Source organism: Lagenorhynchus albirostris, chromosome 1, assembly GCF_949774975.1.
Source record: "Lagenorhynchus albirostris chromosome 1, mLagAlb1.1, whole genome shotgun sequence".
NCBI classification, from domain to species: domain Eukaryota; kingdom Metazoa; phylum Chordata; class Mammalia; order Artiodactyla; family Delphinidae; genus Lagenorhynchus; species Lagenorhynchus albirostris.
Window position 1 is genome coordinate 12,806,452 of NC_083095.1, and position 17,659 is coordinate 12,824,110.

At 50.6% G+C, this 17,659-nt stretch overlaps 1 protein-coding gene and 1 long non-coding RNA gene across 9 annotated transcripts in view; one reads left to right on the top strand and one right to left on the bottom strand.

Annotated features, from left to right (window-relative positions):
* LOC132531690 (uncharacterized) overlaps positions 1–1,236 on the bottom strand; it is a 49,685-nt gene extending 48,449 nt beyond the window's left edge. Inside the window, exon 1 of the long non-coding RNA XR_009544194.1 lies at positions 388–1,236. This is a non-coding gene — a long non-coding RNA (uncharacterized LOC132531690). The remainder of the gene's footprint in view (positions 1–387) is intronic.
* A 70-nt stretch (positions 1,237–1,306) lies between these two features.
* CCDC88C (coiled-coil domain containing 88C) overlaps positions 1,307–17,659 on the top strand; it is a 129,107-nt gene continuing 112,754 nt past the window's right edge. For 3 of the 8 annotated variants that reach the window (XR_009544115.1, XM_060169173.1, XM_060169104.1), the window contains exons 1-3: positions 1,307–1,541; positions 2,290–2,390; positions 9,393–9,501. Coding sequence is in view for 7 of the 8 variants with exons in the window: in XM_060169173.1 (XP_060025156.1) it covers positions 1,482–1,541; positions 2,290–2,390; positions 9,393–9,501 (270 nt within the window). In the remaining variant the exon portion in view is untranslated. The remainder of the gene's footprint in view (positions 1,542–2,289; positions 2,391–9,392; positions 9,502–17,659) is intronic. The other 5 variants (XM_060169258.1, XM_060169031.1, XM_060168840.1 and 2 more) reach the window with 3 other exon arrangements.

Below are 17,659 nucleotides of genomic sequence, written 5' to 3' on the forward strand. Positions count from 1 at the left end.
TCGAAGTTCTTCTGCAGTCTCCCGCTTTCTTTTCTGTCACCCTGACTTCCACACTTCTCTTTAGGGACCCCCTAGCCGACTTGGCTACTGGGGCCACAATCTCACCCCCTCTCACCAGCTCAACAAGGTACTGCAGAACTCGGCTGCAATACCACATTTCACCGGTAGATGTCGGAGCCCCAACACTTGACAGAGTCAACGTTCACATTTCTGACAAGCAAACCAGGAGCCATTTAGCGCCTACTGTATACTCGCCGACAATTATGCTAGGCGCTTTCAGGTCAATACCGCACCGGTGGGCTCATCTGGGAAACGCGTGAGGATTCGATTAGTTAAATTGTATAAAGTGTTTTGCACAATGACTGAATCGTAGTGTGAAATTATTACCGGCCCAAGGTGAGGCGGCAGAGACCAGCCGGGGTCCACCGCAGCTGTCTCAGCAGCGAGGTCTGCGTCTGGGCCCAGGGCTTGCTTTCCATCCAGTTGGGGCACTTGTCCTTTTTCCTGTCGCCTACCACCAAGCTGCTGGTACGTCCTCCAAGTTGGGATCCGGAATTTGGCTCCCCTCTGGCAAAGCGACGGTGGTGTTGGTGGGTGGAGGAAGGGGGGTCACAGTTGGGGCGGGTCCAGGGCGGGGCAGCTACATCATCCGCTTTCCTGCGGGCACTTATAAAAGGCGGGCAGCCTGGTAGGTGGCACGGTGGGGCGCAAGACGTCGCGCTCCTAAAGTCTAAACTCAACACAAACTTTTCTCCTTTGACTTCCGGGCCTGCGCTCTACCTGCCCGCGAGACCGACCCCGGCACCTGAGGCACGCGGGCTTGGCCCTCCCGCCGCGTAGCCGGGCGGGGACTCGGCTGCACCTGGGAGGCTGCACTCGCCTGGGGCCGCCAGTCTCGGGCTGGTGGGCTCCGCTGGGCGCCCAGCGTGCGGCGTACCCGGGTCGACTTCGGCGGGCAGGGCGCCCCGGTCGCCCGCCTCCCGGGGGAAGGACAGGCCGGGACCCACGCTCCGGTGCTCCGGCCTGCACTTGGCGCTGGGGCCCTGTGGCCGACGCACACGCGCAGAGAGGAGCCAAGTGCCGGGGCCCCAAGCGCGCGGAGGCTGTGCTCGGCGTAGGCGCGCGGTGGCCGCCCCAGGTGCCGGCAGCCGGGACGCCCCCTCCCCCTACGCACGTGCGGGCCGCCGCCCCCTCCGGGCTACCAGCGCAGCCGCGAGGCGGCGCGCCAATCGCCCAGGGCCGCCGAGGGGCGGGGCCGCTGCCCGCATTGTTCCTCCCCGAGCGGCGGGCCCTCCCCTTCCCCCAGTCCCGGGCGGGGCGCGGGGCCGCCGAAACCGCGGAACGTGGGCTCGCGCCCCGCCTTTGTCTCCCGGGCGCGAGCCGGCGCAGACCCGCCCCCGCCGCTCGCTGCCAGAGCCGCTTTGTGACGCGGCGCGGGGGACGGGGTCGCGGGGTGCTGAGCCGGCGGGCACAGCCTCAGCATGGACGTGACCGTCTCGGAGCTCATGGAGCTCTTCCTGCAGAGCCCGCTGGTGACCTGGGTGAGTGTGCCCGGCCCCTCGCCCCATTGTTGGGGCACTAGCTCCACTCCCGCCCGCCTGCAGTCGCGGCAGACCCGACCCGGCCGGGTTCCCGGAAAGCCCCTGGACGCAGAGGATTCATCAGGTGCCCCCGGCCGGTCATCAAGTGTCCCGGAGTATGGGGGTATTTCCAGCTCTGGAGCCCGCGCGCCCGGTGCAGGACCCCGCCGCGCTCTCGGCCCGGCTGGGGGCTGAGCGGGTACACCTGTTCCCACCGGGGCGTTGGGCCGGAGGCCCTGGAGCGACAGTCTTCCGGTGGTCACCCTGGCCTCTCATGGCTTTGACCATTCGAGAAAAGGACCCATTCCCCAAAACATCCTCGTGTAGTTTCTGAACCCCTGAGACCAGCGGGCGGATGGCGGTGGGGATTAGGGGGATCCCAGTGAGAACGTGTACAGGCTGCGCTGGGCGCACTGATTTCCAGTGGATTTGAGACGTGAGAAATTTATTGAAAAGTCCCTTTTATTTTTTTTTTCCGCTCTGACACGCCGGAGAAAAGTGGCGAGGAAGTTTTCTTTCTGCTGTCTCGCGTCTGTTGCCTGGCGCGGGGAGGGGAGAGAGGCCCTGGAGAAGGGTGCTGTTTGTTGAAGGGTGGGTGGTCTTGGGTGACCCCCTCCTGCCCACAGGGGCTCTGCCCGCCTGGAGAGCTTTAGACTGTGCGCGTGGAGGTGACTTTTCCTGCCTTTCTCTCCGTGTCCCCTACCCGCAGGTGAAAACTTTTGGCCCCTTCGGAAGCGGCAACCAGGACACCCTGACAATGTACATGGATTTAGCGGACGGCATCTTTTTGAACCAAATCATGTTGCAAATGTGAGTTATATTCGGGGAGGAAGGAAGGAGGGAATGATGCCGCAGCAAGTCGACATTTAAGGTTGTAGAAATGGAATGTGAGGTTGCAGTGGAGGGTTCTTTGCACGTCGGGCCACTGGTATCTCAGCATTAACGTGTCTTTTCGTCGTTTGTGGGGTATGGAGAACTCCAGGACAGTGGGTTGGCAGCTTGTTTGATGAAAGGAATTTGAAATTGAGTGACTGTCATCCACATGGTGTAGATAGTGCAATTGACTTCGAACTCAGGGACTTGATTGTTGTTTGAGTAATGACACGAAAAAACCCCTTTCTTTTGGGGGGCAAGGAACTGTAACGGAGAGTGTCTGGTTACAGGAAGTGTCGGGTGGGACCGGAGCATCCGTGAGTGACTATAAAGTTTCATTCGAGGTCAGGACGCCTGTGTTTCTGAGCTCCCCTTCATCTTCCATTTTCAGTTGCCCCAGAGCAAGTACAGTTGGTTAAGTCCCTTCTCAGGAACTGGATTTAAAGTCACTGTGTTGGGAGAGGCGCAGGGAGCCAGAATACTGTGGTACTGTTTGTCTTGACGCTTGAGGCTTAAACAGGGTCTTGGTGGAAGTTACACTTGCTAGCATGTTGGTCTGACCACATCCTTTCCTGTTGCTGAATTCTGCAGAGCCTGTCTGATTGACAGCCTGCCACATGTAGGTGTTGGCTCCTGCCGCTGCATTCTGTTTTTAACTCAGGAACTGCAGGGAACATATTGGCATTGAGTGTCAGTTATGATTCACAGGCACTTGAAGCAAAATAAAACATCCTGATGTTCTCTGTGGATCAGGCCCTTACGCTCACCTACTCACCTGCAACTAAGCAAATTGTCATACTGGAGCATGAACCTGTTAGCTGATGAGAATCAGCTTCGTTTTTGGCCCGCGTGGGAGGAGGAACAGTCAGCTTTGGTATATTCAGAAAATGGCTTAAATACATCTACCTACAAAGATCTATTTTAAAAAATTTCCCGAGAACATTGCTTCTTTGGTTTAAGAAGTTACCTGATGTCGTGCTCTGGGAGATACATCTCAGTCTTAATGTTTTTTTTTTTTTTTTAAGGCACTACCACTGTTACCAGTCTTGAGTTTGATTAAATTCTAAAGAGACAAATCTGTTGTCAGCTTTGGCAGCACGTCTCCAAGAACACTGATGAGAAGTTTTCCTCGGGTTGTCTTGTGGCATATTCAGGTTCTGGCAACTCTTCCCCCCTCATCCTGTTAGACCCCGAAAATTGCTGGATTCCATGGGTACAGCAACCTGTGAAACTTAGAGCTGTCCTGTTTAATTAAAAAAAAAGCAGCAGTGTCCCCCAGCCTTTTCATTCAGCTTTTACACCCAGGCGAGGGGAGAACAAAAGCCCTGGGACTGTTTCTCTTTCTTCCCTGACCTTTGGAATTCCTGAAGCGTTTACCAGTTGCTTGTAAATCAGGAAAGCCTGTTGGACCATTCCTTTGAGAAATGCCAGCTCATCACTTGTTCACACTCGGCTCGCGGCTGAATTCAGTTGGACGGGCTTCTCCCTTCCCCTTGACAGTTTGAAATGTTATTTTCTCCTCTGTGCTTCGCCAGGGTAATCGTGCTGGAAGTGGGAACTGATACGTTTGCAGCTCTTCAGGCCTCAAGCAGTGCTTCTGGGTCCTCTGGCCAGGGTTGGACACCGAGGAGGGGACAGTGGGGAAGATGGGTGGCTTTCCAGAAGGAGGAAATCAAGGAGGGAGAGGCACAAGCAGCACGCAGTTGACTGACTGACTGATAGGAATGACCCTGTTCCAGGTGATAGATATCAGAGCATTGTTCGCTCTTGAAAGTGGGCAGGGATTGACTGGAAAGGGGGCACAAGTGAACTTCTGACCATATATTGACTGGAGTATATTTCATCTTTCAGAACTCATCAAGGTGTAACTTAAGATATATGCATTTCACCTTAAATGTAAAAGTTACCTCGGGGGGACTTCCTGGGTGGTCCAGTGGTTAAGACTCTGTGCTTCTAATGTAGGGGGTGCGGATTCGATCCCTGGTCGGGGAACTAAGATCCCACATAAAAAATTACCTCAAAAAAACAACAACAACGAATTTCAACCCTAGTGTTGAAAGCCTAGATAGCCAGCTTGGGTTCAAACCCTAGGTCTCTCTCATGCATGCTTTGTGATGCTGGGCACATCACTCAACCTCTCAGTTTCCTCACCTGTAAAGTGGGAAGGAAAGTACCTTCCTTAAGAGATGGTTGTGAGGATTAAAGGATGTTAGTAATTAGCATAGGGCCTGCCACTTAATAGGTATTGGCGTTGGTTATGTAGTTACGCATCCACCTTCTTAATCCAGAAAGGATTTGGGGCACCCCCTAAGAGTTCTTTTTTTTTTTTTTTTTTCCTTTTCTGTCCACCTTTCTCCTACATTCCTAGTCTCCTAGATTACCGCATACTTCTTAGCCTTAGCTCGCTCCCAACAAGATCTAGGGCAAAACTGGACTCTGGGACCCATATCCTAGCCCCACATCTAACACTACTTAAGCCTGTTTTCACTTCTCCCAAGTGGAGACATGTTGGGCTAACTAGCAGGTAAGTGACAAGGCTGTTCTGCCTTATCTCCCATGCTAGTAGCCCCAACTGTCTTCAGTTCGCCTGTTTTGATAAATTCTCTCCAAGTTGGTAGGACTTGAGAAAATTGCAGAGAGCAGTGTGCTAACCTGTTGCTGGAGTTCAGATAAGAGGCGTTGTTACCTAACACTTCGGAGCCATATGGAGGCTGGCTGGGGGTCACGTGACTGCACCTGGGCATTGTCTCTGGCAACTGAAGAAGGCTGCGGTAGTAGTCTCTGGGCCCTGGCCTCCTAGTGACATCAGTGCCTGGAAGCTGGAAAGCCCTGTGGGCTCAGCTTTCAGGGGAGGCCCAGGTCTAAGAGAATTCCTGAATGAAAGTGAGGCATTGAGTGGCGTGGATGGAGATGCTTGGGAAAACTTGCTGAATAGCTCCTCTGTAAATGCAGTTTCTCTGGGTACCTACTGGTAGTCCAGGGAAAAACTAGGTGTCTGATTCACTTTGGACACATTTTTCATGGTCTCATAGGAAAATTAAGAGCTTCGACTCTAGCATCAGGCAGACAAGTTCAAATCCTCCCTCTGCCACTTACTAGTGCTCTTATCTTGGGCAAGTTACTTAAACTCTCTAAGCCTCAATCTCCTGATTTGTAATAAGGGGGATGGTATTTTATGGATTTGGGGAGGATTAAATAAGATTATGCATTATGCATGTATAGGAAATGCCCAGCAAATGTCAGTCATCATTATTGTTAGCGTGGAGCCCAGAGCTGGGTTTGTGTGTGTGTGCCCACGTGCGTGTGATGGTGTACATCTGTGCACGTGAGAGTGGACACCTGAACTGACGCAATGGCTGTTGAGTTCAGCTAAGAACTTAGGGCTGGCTGGGACTGAGAGCTTGTGCCTGGGCAAGGCCTGCGTTAAATCCAACACTGTTTGCTTTGTTCAGACTCCTTTCTAACCCCTTGTACTAGCTGCAAATTTACGGATAATGTATTAGTTATTCAGAAGCCGGAAATAGCCTCAGACCAATGTGAGAGTTCCTTAGGCTTCTCAAAAGCATGTGAATGATAATATTTTTCCTTAGTGTGCTGGAGGAGGAGTTATGTTCCCATTTTGCAGATGTACAAGCTGAGGATAAAGGGGCAGATACTGATTAGTTGAATGAGTTTGTGTTGGTGCTAGAGAGTTGGAGCAAGAAAGATTTTTACTCATGAACTTGAGTGATACTCTTTCATGGCTGCAGCATATGATACTCTTCATGGGGCCTTTGAGTCTGTAAAAAATTACACAAAAAAATTCACGTCTGTTGGAGGGAGGTCATAACATACAGATGAGCAAAACGAACATTGCCTATAATTTTACCATGTCGAGGTAGCAGAATTAATATTTTGGTGTTTCCCAGATGTTGTCTATGGTATATACGTAGAATATGTGTTCCAAATGTTCTCTTATACAAATTTGGGCTCCGGCTACTGTGTAACACCTTTTTTATTAACCTGTGATAGATTATCAACATCTCCATCATCTGTATCAAACGTAGTTTCTCATTCAGGGTTTTTTGGATTCATTTTTAAATTTAGGAAGTCTTTGGAATATGATGAAAAGTTGGGGGCTGGCCTTTTCACAAAGGAGGGAGGCAAGGTTGCTATAAATCTAAATTATAGTTCTCTTTAAAATTTTAGGGAAAGTTGATTTCTTTTTTTCAAGTTAGAAGTTTTTATCAGAAGGAAGCCCCGGGGGCCCACACTTTGGACTTGTATCTCTCCAAGTTCGGACAAGCTACCAGTTGCTTTGTTGCACCCTTGTCTCTCTCCTGTCCTCTGACATCCTGATGTGGGGCTGTGTGGCTTTGCTTTCTAGGGCTGTCATACAAAGAAGATCCTTATTCTTAATGATGGCTTTCAGGCAAACAGTCTTGCAGTGGTTCTATGATGTCCTCTTCCTGGGATCGAGAACCAGGTACCACGTGTACCAGTGCGGACCTGGCCTCCCTAGAATGATAACCTTTTAGTACCGGAAGGATCCTGTGGCCATCTTGCAGATGAGGACAGTGGGGCCCAGAGAACTTTGGCCAGTCCTGGCCCCATTTCCAAACCAGAATCAGTAGCTCCTAACCCACTTCTTGCTGAGGGACAGGGCGGGGTTACACAGTGCTGGGCAGAGTGGGGATAGGCCTTCCTTCACCATAATTGACTTTTGTTCGATTTGTTTCCTAATCCCTCTTTACCCTGAGAGCCTGAGTTAAAGGAGGGAGTGCTAATGATCATGATAATTAGTCTAATTACTCATATAGAACCCCCTCCCCGACCTCCGTCACCTGACGGTCTCCCAGGCCCCGACCCTGGATCCTGGGTGTGTGTTGTGCCATTGCCCGTGCAGTGAATGTCCACGTTTGCCAAGGTCTTCCAGCTTCTGGCACTCCTCAGGGGGTCCCCGTCTGACTTAATGAAAGCTGGGACTACAATAGCAACAAAAAACAGAAAAAGCCCTGCATGTTCTGAAGTTCTGCTATTTTAGGAAGCACGCTTGTCACGTTATGAAATTGCTTCTCATCTCTTAAGGTGTCTATCGTAAAGGGAAGAGAACTGCACCCTTAAGATAAATTACTTTGTCGTGCTAGGTGCACTTCTGTAGCTAAAATGCCTTTGTGGTTTAAATTCTGAATGCCTCCTCTGCTGCTAAATTAATTGCCACTGAACTGTTAACCTTTATTTTCTCAGTAATGAATGGCTCCAGGAGAAACATGTAACATGTAAATGGCTTGGCCAGATTCTAGTACTGTGTGGGGACAATAAGAAACGTTGTCCCCGGGCTTCCCTGGTGGCGCAGTGGTTGAGAGTCAGCGATGCAGGGGATGCGGGTTCGTGCCCCGGTCCGGGAGGATCCCACATGCTGCAGAGAGGCTGGGCCCGTGAGCCATGGCCGCTGAGCCTGCGTGTCCAGAGCCTGTGCTCCGCAACAGGAGAGGCCAAAACAGTGAGAGGCCTGCGTACCGCAAAAAAAAAAAACGAAGAAAAAAAAGAAACGTTGTCCCAGGACAGTTGAAAAGAGGTCCTCTGGTTGTCCCAAGGAGCCCATGTGACTGTTTTAGGAGATACAGGATGATTGAATAAAGTCCATGGCTGATTATTGCATGTGATTCATAAAGGGGTTTGCATATACACAATACAGTGTAGGGACTCATAGTGTTTATATCAGATATTTACTTAATGGTTGAATTTTAAACAGCTTGTGTTATTAAGAAATTGTGCTTATAGTGGCATTTGAAGTAATTGCTATTTTTAGATTTTTTTCCTGTTTGTCAACTTTGTATAAATTATTGGCTTTGGATGAGCTGAATGGCATTGAAATTGATTTGCGTAACTCCCCAAATTCCCCTTCTTGTCCTCTCATCATCATCATCATCATCATCATCGAGGGGCCCGAGGAAGGAGGAAGAGACCTGTCTCTCCTCCATCACAGCAGCCCCTGGAAGGCTCAGCACCCTTAACACAGGGCTCGGATGACGGAAGAAACTGTGAAGACAGCCCTCATTTGAATGAAACATCCTTTGTGGTGCCTTGGGACAGTTGAATGGCACGGAGGGCTATGTTAGGAAAAGCTGTGTGGGCTACATGGGGAGAGGGAAGAGAAATCCGTTCTGTTGAGTCTGTTCTCTTCAAATAGGAAATATTTTTGACACTGAGAATTTTTGAGAAATGTCCTGTATGTAGATGAGTGAAATTATAAATCGCTTGATTCAGATTTCTAGTTTCATCACAAGCAGACCTGACTTTTGCCTGAGATTGGAAAATAAATGACGCTTTGGGGGTTTCCCACAGGAATTATTTGTGTCTCTTCACATTTCTCGTAGGGTGTGTTGTACACCACATAGTATCGCATACTCATGGTGGTGGTTTTTGAGATAGAATTGTGCCCCTGGAATGTGAATCACAGGCAAGAGCAATTCGGTGACATAGGCAGGAGACCGGTTTGAAATGAAACATCAATGACTTTACTGGTTTATGAAGTCAGAAAGTGTACTGTTTCCCCCTTTTCCATCTTTCTTGATATTTCCCGTATTTCGCTTTGGTCAGCTTTGGATCCTTTTTAATCTTCAGATATATTGGGGGGTAGGTTATTGATGTTTACACAGTGCAGCTTTTGGGTCTGCACTGACACTTGGTTGTTTATGGCTGCTCTGGGGCCAGAAATAACATTGCTTAAGGGCCGGTGGGGGGCTGAGTGCTTGGGGGGGGACAGGAGGTGATGTGGCTCCCTGGAGGTCCACGGCTTGGCAGCGGCAGAATTAGGACTTGACTTGAGCCACTCTGTCACAGCTGCATAGTAACCTAGGCTTGGAGAGGACCGAATGCTCAGTAGCGCCTGGGGTAGGATGGGGTGTGACAGATGCTGGGAGATGCAATGTTCCATTCTCATTTTTCTTCCCCTAGAGATCCCAGGCCAACAAATCAACGCATCAACAAACACGTCAACAATGATGTGAACCTTCGCATTCAGAACTTGACCATCTTGGTGAGAAACATTAAGACCTACTACCAGGTAAGGCGGGCCCCCCCCGGCGCCGCCCTCCCCGGGTTCTGTGCGTCCGGCAGTACCGTCATTTGAACCGTTTCCCTACAGGAAGCCAAGAGGAAACGGTGGTCAGGCATCTGCTTGTTGAAACTTGGTGTGTTTGCACATGCATCCCTCTTTTTGGCATCGTGAGAAGGGTCAGAGGTGGGATTGCTTTACTTTGTCCAGGGAATGTTCTCTGAGCCGTGTGCGAAGCATCGTGCCAGGTGCTGTGAGGGCCCTAGAGACGAGCCTTGGTTTTCAGCCACGGCCCAAGCACACAGTCGAGTGGGGACTGGCTGGCACGGGCTCTGGGAGGGGCAACCTGACACGGTTATCACCCACAGCTCCGTGAGTCTGTACAGGAGTGATTCAAAGGGTTGAGGGACAGAAGGGACCACAGAAGGGTTATGTTCAGGACAAATATATAATCAGTGAGCACCCAGCTGGCAGACAGGAGCACCGGGTTCACAGTATGGGGTGTCTGCTTGTGAAATGCTCCCCATATCTCATTAGCAGGTAGTCGGTGGGTCAGACAGGAGGGCCCAAAGGGGGAAGGGCTGTGAAAATCCCCATCCGAGCCTCGGGAAGGTTGAGTGAGAATCTTTGATGATGTTCATGATCTTTAGATAGCCGGCATTGATGGGAAACATATTTAAACTTTGCACCTCAGAGCCCTGATTGTCAAACTTAGCAGTGAAACTTTTTCCCCCATATGATTTTCCTGAGTCCCCAGGTGAAGCCCTAGCAAATCTCATTGACTTGAGGGCTGGGGGACTCTAGCGCCCTCAGCTCAGCCCCTCTTTCTCCAGGGCATCTCTGTGGGTTCCCAGGACCCCAGGGAACACAGTTTGAGAATCACTGCTCAAGAACCAGTCTCCTTCCAGATTCACACTGGGGTTTCACTGAGCCCTCTGCCTCTGAGACCTCCCCTAGCCCTCAGCTTCCTGGGCTGTAACTTAGTCCTGGTTCTGGGGCTTGGGAGAATCTTCAGAGTCATGAGGACCCTGTCACCATGAGGAAGCCCTCCACCCAGCTGTGGCTTCCCTCTCTGCCCTCGTGCGGTGGTGCTGGTTCAGAGGTCACTGAGGTCGCTGGCCAGGCGGCCAGGTGGAGCTTGCACTGTGGCGCTGGGCTGGGTGCTGGGTCCAGTTCCTGCACAGGGCTGTGGTTGCTGCTGGATCTGAAAGAAGGAGGGAAAAGGAGGGAGTGGACAGTGTCTTGGGTTTTCTGAGATGATTATTTCCACTTTCCTCCCACTGGGGTCGGGGTACATGAGAGGGGGCTTGGGGTGCTGGGATGTTTTGCTTGTGTGGCCAGTTCAGCCCCTTGTGCTCGTTCCATGGCCCGCTGGTGGCCCAGCACCGTGGACACTCCGAGCGGCCTTTGGGAGGCTTGGCATCAGGCCCATGCTTCAGTAACAGAGGCCAGCTGTGCTGAGGAGGGGTCTGGGGGTGCGGGAGAGCCCTGTGAGAAATGGATCTATAAGGGTGACGGGGGTTTGTTTCCTTGCTGAGGAGAGCCAGTGCCAGGGCTGGGCACGCTGTCAGCAGGTGGGTCTCAGCTACTGCTTCCCTCGTGACAGCCGCAGTCAGGGGAAATGGGTGCTGCCAGTGAACTCGGGCCTGGGTGCGGAGGGGGCTGCCTGGTGGCCGTGGTGATTGTTTAGCAGCTACTCGGGGCTTGATCTCTGGCTGCAGGCACCATTCATGGTAAGCAGTGCTTTCGACGCTGTGTGCTAAGTGCCAGGGGAAGCAGGTGGTGCTAACAGTTGGAGACAAGACCCCTAACTCTGGACAGGTGAGTCTCCTGCCCCAGGTGTGGCTGGGAGGTGGTAACCCTCCCTGCAAGCACTGGGGTGGAGGTGAGGTTTCTGGCTCTGTACGCAGCACGGAACAGTCAGGTGCTTGCTGCAGGCTGTTTGGCCTGGCAGGTGCTGCCCTCTGGGCTTGGCGGCCCAGTAGGACACATGCTGGTGGCACTCAGCAGCTCTGACAGTCCAGTCTGGGCCGGCCAAAGGGCTTGAGACCCTCTACTTGGAGGTAACGTGCCCCTCTTAGGGCACTGTGCCGAGTTCCAGAAGATGGGAGACAGTCACAGGAAGGAGACGATCTAGTCCATTCTCAGGGCCCAGAAAGACTTATGGGTAGAAAAGAGGACCCTGCATCCTTGTTCTGTTTCTGCGCTGTGAGCTCTTTGAGGGCAGGGCTGCTGTGTATTGGCAGCCTCAGCTCCAACCTGGAGCAAATGTTTGCTGAAAGCACTTGCTAAAAGCCATGAGGCGTCCCTGACCCTCAGCCAGCCCTGCTCCCTTGGAGGAAGCTGGCAGGACACTGCCCTTTGGGTTGACACAGCTTAGGTGTGGGCAGTGTTCTGTTGTGTATTTTTTCCTTCCAACTTATGATAAAATAAAGTTTAGTTCTGGTTATATAAGTAATATGTGCTCTTAATAAACAGCTTAGAAAACAAACAAGTAGCAAGAAGAAAAGAACCACTCATTACCCCACCACCCAGAGACAATCACTATTAACATTTTTAGAGCTTCCTTCCAGTTTTTGCGTGAATAGTTTTTTGTTGTTGTTTTGTTTTTAACATCTTTATTGGAGTATAGTTGCTTTACAGTGGTGTGTTCGTTTCTGCTTTATAACAGTGAATCAGTTATACGTATATCCCCATATCCCCTCCCTCTTGCGTCTCCCTCCCACCCTCCCTATCCCACCCCTCTATGGGGTCACAAAGCACCGAGCTGATCTCCCTGTGCTATGCGGCTGCTTCCCACTAGCTATCTATTTTACATTTGGTAGTGTATATATGGCCTTGTCACTCTCTCACTTTGTCCCAGCTTACCCTTCCCCCTCCCCGTGTCCTTAGGTCCATTCTCTACATCTGCATCTTTATTCCTGTCCTGCCCCTAGGTGCTTCATGACCATTTTTATTTTTTTTTTTCAGATTCCATATCTGTGTGTTAGCCTACGGTATTTGTTTTTCTCTTTCTGACTGACTTCACTCTGTATGGCAGACGCCTGAATAGTTTTTGTTCTACACCGTTGTGGTCGGGACATACATACAATTGCATACCCTGCCTGTTTTCCTTACCACCTGACCATTGTAGCATAAACATACAATAACAATAATGGGTTATTATTTTAAAGGGACATTCAAGGAAGTTTCCCAAAAGAAGTACTGCCCAGCATCCCCTTGTGAGAGAGACCCTGCAGGTTGTAAGGGCTTGGGGTGAAGTGAGACAAACGTGGTTCTTACTGTGGCTGGGGTGGCTGGGAGGGTGGGAGGTCACCCCTTCGGGAAGGGGACTTCCTCTTGCCATGGCATTGCAGTAGACACACCAAGGTCATGGAGTCCAGCCCCGGGTCTAGTTTGCAAAGCAGTGGTTTGGCCACCCCCAGGCTGTCCCCTTCTTTTCTGAGGCAGGTGGGGCAGGGACAGTCAGCAGGGACAGGGGCCTCTCGTGAATAGCGTGGGCTTCTTTCACAAGGAAGCTCAAGTTTTGCCCCTGAAAAGCCCTGGAGACAGAAAAGGTCCTTGACATTTTTCTGGGGCAGAGGACAGGCAGTGGGTGAGAACCGGCACGGCCAGGTTCAGTCTGACCACCAGTGTCGCAGGCCTCCCTCTGACCTGCTGCTCGGACTCTTCCGGGGTTGGTGCCCGGAATCGGCATTTTCAGAAGTTCCCCAGCTGTTTGAGTCTTAACATCCTTCCGACAGGATGGGGAATCAGCAGGCTAGAGATAGAGAGGTGGTTCTCAAAGTGTGGTCCCCAGACCAGCAGCATCAGCATCACCTGGGAACTTGTTAGAGATGCAGGTTGTCAGGCGCCTCTCCCAGACCTGCTGTGGAGGTCCAGTAGTCTGCATCTTAACAAGCCCTCCAGGTGATTCTGATGCACATGCGTGGGAACTAGTGGGTTAGAGCATTTCTAGTGATGTCTAGGAGGGGCACCTTCAGCCAGGTCTCCTGGGGCGGAGAGGGCTCAGTTCTCACCAGGTAACTCCTCTCCATCACATACAACGGACACACATCTCATCTGCCCCAGGACGGGAAGAGGAGAGGCTCTGAGGAGAGAGGCTGCAAAGATGAGGGGCTGACCAGAGGGAATAGGTGTCACCGAGGGAGTTGCTGGGAAGGGGCAGAGGAAGCCAGAGTCGGACAGGACCTTGGGAAGAGCTCCCAGTTCAGTCTGTGAATTTTAAGGAAGGAAAGGTTGATCAGAACGAGCATCTATAAATGGGACATCTGCGGAGAGGCCTGGAGGAAAGGCGGGCCTGGACCAGAACCGCACGCTGCTTTGAGCCGCCTGGCTGGTTAGCGTGGAGCCCAGCATCACATGAGGCTTTTTTTTTTTTAAATTGGTCCCTCAACTCACTTCTTTTTTTTTTTTAAGATTTATCTTTATTTATTTATTTATTTTGGCCGTGCCGGTTCTTCATCGGGGCATGCGGACCCTTTGCTGTGGCATTCAGGGATCTAGTTCCCCAGCCAGGGATCGAACCCGGGCCCCCTGCATTGGGAGCGTGGAGTCTTACCCACTGGACCACCAGGGAAGTCCACATGAGGCTTGTTTTACTCACTCAACAGCCAAACTCTTTTCCATCTGAGTCCTTTTCAGTTAAAATTTGGATTTATAGAATGGTTCATTGTTAACATTCAGAGCCTCGAGTGTGGACATTGAGTGCATGTTCGTTTGATCATGGAATCAGTAGGAACATAAGGCAGTATACGCGGAAATCCCCGGTGCAGCAGATGGCTGATACCTGCTTATCCTTGGTGGGTTGCTCATGGTGTCAACTGCCGTCCCCTGCCCTGGACACCTGTGATCTAGGTCCTTCTCGCGACTCTTAGAGCCTCATTGTCATGTGAAGTTTCTGAGGTTTCTTTGGCTTTCTGCTGGTGGGAAGCACTTCACACGGCGGCCTGGACAAGTGCAGTGTGTGTTGGTGGAGATGTAAGTCTTCATTGCTGACTCACATGTGGATATCGATCCTGAAATCGGGACCCTCAGGTGCATGTAGGGACCCGCCTGCAGGACTGACTCTGAAATGGGAAATTGGCTGAGTTTCTCTGAGCATCTCCCCTCGCTGGCCAAGCACTGGGACAGGCAGCTTTCCTTCTGTGGGCCTCCTGAGTTCTCATCTGTCCCGAAAGAGGGTGGGCCCTTGTGGTTCTGAAATTCCACAGTCGCATAATGGCCAGAGACCACCAAGGTTTAGAGTTTCAGGTGACCTCGAGGAAGCTCTGCATTAACGAGTTCCTGGAACTCGGCTCTTCTGGTTTCTCACGTGGTTGGAAGGCTAGAACGGATCCAGAATATTGTTCTTTATCTCAGAATGGTTTCTTCTCAGCAGAAGAAACGGTTCAGGGTTGCCCTATCTTCTATAATCTCTTTTTTCCTTCATTGCTTTGAAAAATTAAAAATAAAACAGTACAAATGGTTATAATGAACACCTGTGTATCTGCTCAAAATAAATATGAACATATGTGAATATTTTTCATATTTGCTTCAGACCTCTCTTTCAAGAATCTTTTTTCTGATTGAAGTCTCCAGTGTGCCTCTACTGCATCCAGTTATCCTTCCCTCCCTCCCTGGAGGTACCGCTGTCGTCAACTTGTGTGCGTATACGTACTGTTTTATGTCATCTCTTCAGATAAAACCTCCATATACTGCCTGTACCTCTTGTCCACTCAGCCTTGCTTTTGCTTTTGCGATCTGTCAGCTTTCTGTGGCATTTGTATTAGATAACCATGGGCTGACTACTAAAAGTTAGAATTATCTTTAGGTCTGTGCACACTCAGTTTGAAAAAACGAAAGACTTGTCAAAAGTAAGAACAGAAGGAAATGTGTATTTGACATTGTTGGTGGGAACAAAGTAAACTGTCTCATTCGTGTAGTCTCAGGGTTTTTAGGTAAAGTGATGTCTCCTTAGGTGGGTATGATGTGCTTTGCTTTGGTGGATAGGGACAGTGTTCAAGGGAACTTAGAGTCTGCTCAGGCCCTGTCTACAGGTACCAGTGGCTTTTGCTTTATGAGTAATACAGTGTATTGAATTTGTAGGGGAGAAATTACTTTGTCCACTCTTTAAAGGTTAAAGAGTAAGGCTGTGAGATGGGTATTCTTGTTGTAGCTTATATCTATGTTTTGAGGAAATTAGAAGTAATGTTTTTGATTATAATTTCTTTTTAACTTTTTTTTTAACATCTTTATTGGAGTATAATTGCTTTACAATGGTGTGTTAGTTTCTGCTTTATAATAAAGTGAATTAGTTATACATATGTCCCCATATCTCTTCCCTCTTGCAATGATTGTAATTTCTGATTACAGATTGGGAAATATAGAGAAAATTAAATCTGCCCACTATTTCATCACCTAGGCATACCATTGTTACCATTTTGGTATTTATGCTTCCTGACTTTGTGTCTGTTACTACATGTGTTTCAAGGAGTGGGTTGTATGTGACCTGTGTGGTGAGCGTTTTCCCGTGTCATTAACTATTCTTTCGTAATATGAGTTTTAGTGTCTACGTGGCATTTCATTATGTGGCTGTACCACTGTCATTGATATTGAGTTATTTCTGTCTTAGAATTATAAACAATACCCCATGAACATACTTGGTCCATAAATCTTTCAACAACTGTTTTTATGTTCTTAGGATAAATTCCTAGCATGGAATTCCTGCGTCAGAGGGCATGAACACTTGGAGGACTTTTGCTACTTATTGCCAAAATTACCTTCTTTACAGGCCTTTTGTTTTTCTTTACTGAATTGCACCTTTGTGCCCTTCACCCATTGTGATGGTACCTGTTACAATGGCGTATTCTATGTTGCCACTGAACACTGAAGTTTTCTGTGTCTCTGCCATGTGGACGAAGGTCTGAGATTATTTTTACCGTACATCTGGGCGAACTGCCTTGTGTTGGTGGGTCACTGGATCCTGGTTTGGAATCTCCAGCAGGGTTATGGCGTGGTGACCGAACACAGCAGTGAGGCGGGGTGGTCCGGACGTAGGACCGGGAGGCCTTCGTCAGAGGGGGTCCTGTGCCCCATCCCCATATCAGCAGTGGGAGCCTTTGTCTGCCGCAGACTTGACCCAGGAGATTACCGACTTCCCTGTGAATACTTTCAGTCTAAAGTTTAAGAGAAAGCCTTCCAGACTGAGTTGGAAGGTGAGACTGACGAGGGCGGGGGTCTGTGTGGACCCCACCTTTCCTCTTTCCTTCTTCTTCCTTCCCGTCCCCCGTTCTCTCTAGTGTAGGGTGATGAAGTGTGGGATGAGGAAGCCGTGGTGGCCCTGCCGGGGCTCACCCAGTTCTCTTCTCTGTCCCCCCTCCTTGTTCTTAAGGCCAATCTCCATGCCTGAGATGCTGTGTCTTGTGGGGTGGGAGATGGAGCAGGTAGACCAGCTGCTAGAACACCTGTGTGTGCACAGGACATGGATGTCACGGGACACGGGAGGGAGTTTCCCAGCCTGGGAAGGGGCGAAGCTCACAGAGAGCTTTCTGAAGGGGGTGACGCTTGGCCTGAGTCCTGAAGGATGGGTAGGGAGCTAGACTGGCAGAAAATGGGGTGCATGGGGGGTGTCCTGGGAGAGCAAAACCTGAAAAATGTAGAGACATAAAGCAGCCGGCAGGCTGTCACCTCTGAGTGGCTAGAGCTTGGGGCTTCCGTGAGGAGTGGTGATGGTGAGGCTCGAAAGATACGGAGGTTCCGGAGGGCGATGCCATGCTAACGAATTTGAACTTCATCCTGAAGGACTTGGGAGTCGTTATAGCATTTTTAAAGAAGAAAGTTTAAAACAGAAAACTCTTGACACCCGTATTGAGGATGGATTGGTGTCAGGAGAGAGTGGGGAGTCAGGGCAGGTCATGGTGGCCTGGACCAGAGCAGGCGCAGAGGAGAGAGGGGTATTGGCCACACGGGGCCGGGGACGGCAGCTTGCTAGGTGCCCCACCCAGAGCGAACATCTGGGGGAGGATAAAGTGCTTTCTCAGGCCTGGGAGAGCTGAGCCCTGCAGCAGGGTGCGTGCCCCCCGGGCTTCAGGGCAGGGCCCGATGGGGTTGAGTGGCAGTGGCTCCAGGTCAGCCCGACAGGGGCTGGAGCGGGGCTGCAGCAGGGTGGCTTCAGGGCCACCCGCAT